The sequence below is a fragment of the Neolamprologus multifasciatus genome, chromosome 3 (assembly GCF_963576455.1).
Source record: "Neolamprologus multifasciatus chromosome 3, fNeoMul1.2, whole genome shotgun sequence".
Lineage (NCBI taxonomy): Eukaryota > Metazoa > Chordata > Actinopteri > Cichliformes > Cichlidae > Neolamprologus > Neolamprologus multifasciatus.
In genome coordinates this window covers 36,174,352-36,182,135 of record NC_140441.1, presented here as the reverse complement: position 1 = coordinate 36,182,135, position 7,784 = coordinate 36,174,352, and the positions used below count along the sequence as shown (strand labels likewise).

The 7,784-nt window shown below is 38.9% G+C and overlaps 1 protein-coding gene across 1 annotated transcript; it reads right to left on the bottom strand.

Annotated features, from left to right (window-relative positions):
- Positions 1-285: 285 nt before the first annotated feature.
- On the bottom strand, positions 286-7,480 carry LOC146522895 (uncharacterized). Its single transcript, XM_085141770.1, has 3 exons — positions 6,885-7,480; positions 4,311-6,252; positions 286-3,566 (listed from the first exon to the last, which is right to left on the bottom strand). The coding sequence occupies exons 2-3, from the start codon at positions 6,166-6,168 to the stop codon at positions 2,278-2,280; spliced, it is 3,147 nt and encodes a 1,048-aa protein (XP_084997896.1). The 5' UTR covers positions 6,169-6,252; positions 6,885-7,480; the 3' UTR covers positions 286-2,277.
- Between the last annotated feature and the right edge of the window lie 304 nt (positions 7,481-7,784).

Sequence of the window (7,784 nt, the reverse complement as noted above, 5' to 3'; positions counted from 1 at the left end):
AATATATCTATATCACTAAAGCACTTCTGGATGGATGCAAACTGCATTTCGTTGCCCTGTACCTGTGACATGTGCAATGACAATAAAGTTGAATTCTATTCTATTCTATTCTATTCTATAATTATTAATGCTCAGAAGATTAATGAACACCACATTTTTAAATGGTTTGACTAATGTAGTGAGATAATCATATTATTTAGAATACTCATTTTTATTCTCAATAATACTAAAAAAATATAAACGAGGTCTTAAGAAACCTGTGAAACAGTGGTGATTTATAATTAATAGGATTTTTTTAACCTTTCAGAACCAAAACCTTTTATTTAATATTATTAGTAACTGCTCGATATAATATTTAGAAATAAATCATAAATAGCATAATAGCGCAATGTTTATGATATTATGTCTGTATTCCTGAAATTTTTGTAGATTTCTGAGGATACTTTAATAAACCATGTCTGCTCAGTGTTTCCTACGTACCAGCTGAATAAATCATGGTGGAGACACTCTTGTTAAGATGAGGGTGACTTTAATGTTTCTGAATAATTCAAAGAAGCAATCCAGTGCTCTGTCAACAACATTACTCCATTGCAGGAGGAGGAGTTATGAAAGAGGCGGATGGAAATGTAACAGAAGAAAAAAGGGAGGAGAAAGATTTGGCTCCCAAAAGGACAAAATCACTGAGATGCCAGAACAGAAAACGAAAAGAGAATTAACATGAAATACAAAAAAATATTATTTTAATAATGGAGACTAAACAAGCACATGCTGTTTCGCCCCCTATCAGTACAGACCAGCTACTGCAATAAAAAAGGACTACTGACAAAAGTGCAGGAAAGGAAAGGCAAGGAAGAGAAGAAAAGAGAGAAAAAGACAAGTAAAAAGAAATTAAATTAAATTAAATGAAAGTAACAAAAGAAAAAGAAAGCAGGAACGTAAAATTATGAATAAAACAACAAACAAGTAGAAAAGGATCAGAAGGCAAAATGAAAATAAAAAACAGAACAAGAAGGCACAAATAAAGAGAAATCAAATAAAATAAAAAGGTAAAATGAGAGGAAAGGAAAGCACATCCAGAAAAGAAAAGAAAAAAGAAAATAACGACAAAAGAAAGGTAAAGGATGACGTGAAAGCAAAAAAAGAGGACATAACCAAAATTATAACCATAGAAGGCCAATGAGAAATAAGAAACAAGGGGAAAAGAAAGTGCATGTAATCAGAAAGGAAAGGAAAGGAAAGGAAAGGAAAGGAAAGGAAAGGAAAGGGGGAAGCCCAAATGATATAAAATGGAAAGGAGTAAGGAAAAGATACAACAATCTGCCGGAAACAATTTAGTGGCTCACTCGAGGCAGTCTGGGATCCCGGCTGCCTGAGTGCTTTGTCAAAAAGAAAGTGGATGAAATATTCAGCAGCAGCAGAGCTGCTGTCCTCTCTGCTCCACATCAATAACCACTGGCTGTTTGAATATGAAACACTGGAAGAAGCACACAAAATGGAGCACCACTGACTCCTGCTCTTACTGCTGTTTAATGAAACTGTAATAAATTTTTAAACCTGTACTGATATTGTTGGAAAACTAGCAGTGAGAGTGGTAAAAGTCATAGCAAAACGGTAGAAGTACGATGTGAGAGTGAGCAGCAGTAAGAATTACATGTAGCAATGTTAGTGTACATGCAAGTGATTTTAGTAGCTAATATAATGTTACCTTTCACCTCCAGGAGTTTCCTACTGTTTTTAATCATTATGCTAAGATGGTCAGCTTTCAGCTCTGTAAATGATGATCGAATGACAGATCCACATTTAGTTGAGGTATCCATTAACTGTGCATTTACTCTCCATTTTGGTCTTGCTCCAGGTACAAGATCCCTATTTCTAACACTCACAAAAAGCAAGACCCTTACTTGATATACATTTAATCATTGGGTGCTTCAAGGTTAGCTCCTTGTGTATCTCTGGAGCTCTTCTAGCTCTGATGAAGTTTCAACATTTGTCCTTGGAGAGTGGTCAGAGTAGGACTTCTGTAGAACAATCTAAATACAGTAGCTGTTGTCAAAGTGATTCAGAGGTGCACAAGAAGATGACTGTGATGGGAAGAACAGAAGATCTGATTGGGTTATTCTGAGTGATAGTTGCACAAGGTGTAAGATGACATGGGGTGATATGAATAGGAAAGTGCAGTAAACAAATGTGCTGTGCATACATTGCAGACTTCTCCATTTAAGAGCATTTCTGTTTTAGAGTCATATCTCAGAGGGGTTTGATGTTTCTAGACTGCTCTCAGTCTGCCACAGCGGATGCCTTCCTGCAGCAACTCAGAATCCTTCCTGTCCTCTTCTTCCGCTTCTTCATCTTTAACCCTTTGAGGCTACTGTCAGAGCAGATGGACTTCCTCAGACTCCTGATGTGTTTTTCCTGCTCCTGAATCTTTGACTCCAAGTGGGACTGGATTGCTGTGCCCAGAGATTCCAAGTCCACAGAGGCGCCATACACCTCCCATGTCATCCCTTGCTCATCCCATGCTATGTCCTGTGGCTTTTCTGTCTCCTCCTTATCCCCATTTTCTTCCATCTCCTTCTGCACCATCTTTGCCTCCTCCTGCTCCCCATATTTCCACATGCTATCAGTGCTAACATCTCTGTCTTGGTTTTGTCCTAGTTGTTGCCCCAACATGAGAGAAGGGCTTTTCTGAAAGCTGTATGTACGCAAACAGGCAGGCAGGGAGTTTGCCTTGTTTGTCACAGCTGACGGAAGTAATGACTGGCTACGCAACTCAATGTCAATCTTGCAGATATGCTGGACAGGTTTCTGAGTAGCTGGGATACAGCAAAGGGATGGAACTGTTGGCAAAATCAAACTAGCTGTCTGACAGCTAGGTGAGCCAATGAGAGAGGAGGTGATACCTCCCTGGTAGAAGCTGGGACTGGTGGATGCTGACCGTTCCACAACCTCCACCTCCACTTGGACAGCAACTTCTCTTTGCCCTCCTGCCAGTGGATAAAGGCTCTCCCTTGGGTCAGTCATGGTCGCCATATCTCTGACCTTCTTATGGTTTGCTGTAATGGTGGAAACGGGATAAAGAGAACTACCCTGATCCAGTCTCTGTCTCCCCCTCTCTTGTTTTTTTTTCTCTGTGATTTTTCTCTCCACACTCTCTGTCCTCGATGAAGAGGTGTTGCTGCCAGCAATTGTGGCATTTGGCTCTCCCAGGTGGCCAGTTTTACTCAGCAGACCCTCTGGTATTCTCGCAGCACCTCCTGGTGACCGTGCTGCATTGTCAGTCACAGCCCCCTGGGATTCTGATGTTCCTCCTACAGCTGCTGCTTTTCTCTCAGGCACTTTTAAATGCTTTTCTTTGACGTCAGCACCCATTTTTGCTTGTGTCTTAGTGATAGAGTCAAAAGTGAGACCCCGAGTCAGAGAGGTATTATAAGATACACTGCTGGGATTTGTTTCCACAGTTACACATGCTGCAAGTTCATTTATGGATCCTCCCATTGTAGTCAAGGGAGTGGTGGTTCTGGTTTTGGGGCTGGAAGTAGCCAGTGGGCCTGAAATCGCAGAAACACCTGAAAGTAAGAAATAAATATTAGCTCATATATATATGAATTGCATAAAAAGCATAAATTATTATTATTATTATTATTACTATTATTACTATTATTACTATTATTATTATTATTATTATTATTATTATTATTATTATTATTATTATTATTATTATGCCCAATTTTTTTCTTATATTTTTTTCCAATAACCACTTGGATATTTAAAAGTAAATTCATCTCAGTGCTGATTTTGTGACCTTTCAGCATTATTGTTGTAATTCTAGTTTTGGGCTGTGACTTAATTGTTTCTTCTCTTTTTCTTTTGCTTACATTGAAATGAAACATTGCTGTCAAATATAAACTAATATAACTAAAAACAAAAGAAACTTCCCAATGAAAAACCTTCTACAATGCATACACATAGTATTTTTTTAACAGAAAAAAGATGCTTGATGCTTGGCTAACTGTCCATTGTTTTGGATTTTTGTCAGGTTTTTCCTTAGTACCATTTGTTTTAATAAAAACAATAATGGATTTTTGTTATTACAATCATGAATACCCAAATCTCAATTACTGTATTAAAAGCTACCTGACCTGAAAGTTTTTATAGAATACCACACTAGAGTATTGGAGGTGGAGGTTGTACCACATTGAACCCCGACTGAAGCTTATTTTGTCAAACTGATTATTACATTACAAACTGATGATCATAAGATGTCGGTTTTGCAAAATGTCTAAATAAAATTAAATTGTGGCAGTAGTTACCTGGAGCAGAGCCAGGGCTTATCTGGGCATCTCTGTGTGGTCCAACAGGATTTGAATCAAGAGTTTTCCCAGCACAAGATCCAGGACTCCTACTTGCTGAGCCTGGTCTTGGAGACAGTGTCAAGGAAGAGGGCAAATCCCTCAAAGCTAGTTTTGAAGTAGAGTGAACTGGTCCAGACTTGGAAATGTTTGATCCAGCTTTAGGGTCCGTACCTTGTTTGGTACTGGATGCTGAAGTCTTGAGGTTGCCATCTTTGGACCCAGACAGACTGGTTCTGATGGATGATGGGGAAACAGATCTGACAAGGTCTATTTTAGAGCTAGAGTTTGTTAAAGTAGACATAGAAGTTGACCGTGTTGGCTCAGCTTTATAATTGGAAGAGGCATCAGAACTAGAAGCAGTCCCACATTTAGCAGTTGGGCTAGTTTGAAGATTGATTTTTGAATCTGGCAGAGATTTGGGATCTTGGTCATCCTTTGACCTTATGCTGGTTCTAGAGGCCCCAGCTGTCTTAGACTCTTGAGTAGTTTTGTTTGGTTTAATATCTGACATATTTCTAGAGTCAATGCTATCTCTGGAACTCATCCCTGACTTAAAGTTGGGAGTGGCTTTTGAAGTGAAGTCATTTTTAAGATCTAAACTATCCCTAGAGTCTGAACTTGTTTTGGAAGCCGAACCACTTTTGGAATCTAAACTGTTTCTTGACCCAGTCTGTGCTTTAGAATTGTGACTGGCTTTGGAGTCAGTGCCAGTTTTAGAAACCAGACTGTCCTTGGACACTGTGGTTCCCTTAGAGTTTGAAATGAATTTAGAACTGGTTTTGCATCCAAAACCAGCACTCGAATCTTTACTCTCAAGGTTCTCCTTTGGTTTCGTTGTATTACTGTTTATAGTCCCGGTGGCTGTTCTTTGTGTGGATGGCTTGGGACTTACAGACGTCAATAGGGTGCTCTTGTTACTCGGAAGTGCTGATTCTCCCCTCTGACTTGGTGATTTTGTAGCTGTAGAGGATGTTTCAGAACTATGAGTTCTTGAGTCATGCCCAGTTTTTGGATTTGACTTGCTGGTTATGCTCGCTGGAGTTTGGTTGACTTCCACTATTGGTATTGGATTTGCCAGTTTTGAGCTGATAGCCTTTGCCTCTGCTTTCTGGTTAGGAATTTGGGGGCTTGCAGGTAGGTGTAAAGTTTGTGGCGAAGGTGTCTTGATCACTTTCCCCCCATCCTCTTTTTGGTTTGACTGCATACTTAGACTGACTGTTATTTTATTTGTAGTCTTTGTGGTTAGTCCACCTGTCAGAGATTTTGTAGTGTTCAGGCTCTGTATTTTTATTCTTTCAGTACTTTTGGGGATGCTAGCCATTGTTGTTTGCTCCATCTGCTGTGGTTTTAGACTTGTGTGCATCTTGGTGCTAAGTCCTGGGGCATGTTTGATACTTGCTGATTTCAGCAGTTGCTCATCTTTGCATCTAACCGTTGGTTTAGCTGTTGGTGAACGAGACAAAGCAGGGATTTTGCTTTTTTGCCGTGATGGGTCATCTCTCTCTTCTGGTGATGTCACAGTGGGTGTAAGGATGCTTGCTGACATACTTACTGCTTCTTTCACCCCAGGTTTTTCACCTCCTTTGGTCACATTATCCTTTTTCTGTCCCCCATGCAGCTTTGAGGACTCGATGAATGCGCGGGGATTGCTTGGTGAGGTAAGATTGAGGTTAAGGTTAAAGTTAGGTTCCAGTTCAAGTTTTGTATTAGCATCTATGTTGCAGAGATTGTCTTCAAGTCCATCCTCCCTTGTAACTGGACCTTCTGATTGGATGATATCTCTCTGTCGTTTTAAAAGATTTTTTGAGGTTTCCATGATAATAATGATGATGATGGTTACTGTGTATCCAGTAGAAATAAGGAGCAATTTCTGTGATATTTTTCAGTTGATACTGAGAACCTGACGAGACAGATGGATAAAGAGATGATTAAAAACAATAAGCCAAGCAGAGGCTATAGATGATGCATGTTTGATTGAAAGATAGCGGTCTCACTAGGCAAAAGTATTCAAAAGTTATTGACGTAATATTATGAAAAAGTGACACACAACAAGAAAAAATGCCCCCTCACACATAGGAGTAAAGACTTCAGATTAGTAGTTCAGCCCTGTCTGGCAGCTATTTTCTGCCAAACACATGAATTCTCATGAGACCCAGTTTCACTCACGTTTGCATTTTCCCTACTGTGCTTGATACAGGCATCCATAGTCATGACTAGATTTTAAAAAGGAAATACAAGCGACCTGCTGTTTCAAAAAAAGTTCTGTACATATAATGAAACTAACTGAGACAAAACTGAAAGGAGTCACATATTTATAACATACAATTACACTTAAGTTGACATCTTACAGCTTTTTCCTGGTTTTAAATTGAACTACTAATGTATTACAAAAATATCAGGCAAGTCTTGATATAAATAGAAATATAATTAAAAGAGCAAACAATAATTTAAGCATTTTAAAGTCACTCGTGGGTATGACAGAAAGTTGTCACTGGAATATTACTGCAGGCTTGTAATATATTTCCTTCATACCTGTTTAGGATCCACATACATCACTGTTGGTTGACAAAGGCATGGTAAATGTTCGACAGTCCACCGCTGCAGACTCCCAAAGTGGAGAAAAAGTCTTCATCTGGTTCCCCGCTTCTTTCTCCTCAATGCTCTACCAGAGGAGGCACCAATGAATAAATTACAAGAGGAGGGAGCAAGGAAGCAGAGAGGAGAACGCAGGGGCTAAGAAAAAAAGAAAAACATTATCACACTCCCCTTATCCCATTTTTCTTCTGTCATGGATTTGTCTTCAGATGTACTCCACCATTTGATTCTATGCCTCCTCCTCAATTTGTAATTCCCTCTTCTTTTTTTAGGTTTTCCTTGTCTGTTTTTCCTGTCAACCACCCAATATTTTGAGCGCAATCTATGCTGTGAAAACGTAATGCAGTGTTAAAGGCAAAAAAAGGAAGTCTAAGCCTGTACTTGTCATGGTCCTGGGTCTGTGACCCTGGGTTTTGAGTTTTGGGAATGTTTGGGAGTTTTCTTGTTTGTTACCCTTATGTTATAGTTTTGTATTTTGTATCACTGTCATTAAGGATTTTGTGATGATATTAAGGTCAGGTTTGGGTTTCAGGCTTTTATAGTTTCTTATAGTTGTCATGTTGCTATGCTCAGTATTTGTATTTTCTGTTCTTAGTCTTGTTATCTAGTCTTTAGGTGTCTGGGTCTCTGTTTCTGTATTTAAGATAAGATAAGATAAGATAAGATAAGATAAGATAAGATAAGATAAGACTTTATTGATCCCACAATGGGGAAATCTTTTGCGTCACCTCAGCTCAGGTACAGATATCAGAAGGAAATGCAAAAATACAAACAAGTACAATCAATGAAAAAAGTAAGATAATACACTATATACGATGGTAGCATACACAGTATGTG

Coding starts and splice junctions, on each gene's coding strand:
- LOC146522895 (XM_085141770.1), bottom strand. CDS start 6,168: ATGGAAACCTCAAAAAATCTTTTAAAACGACAGAGAGATATCATCCAA. Junction 3,567..4,310: donor AAGCCCTGGCTCTGCTCCAG/GTAACTACTGCC, acceptor TCTTACTTTCAG/GTGTTTCTGCGATTTCAGGC.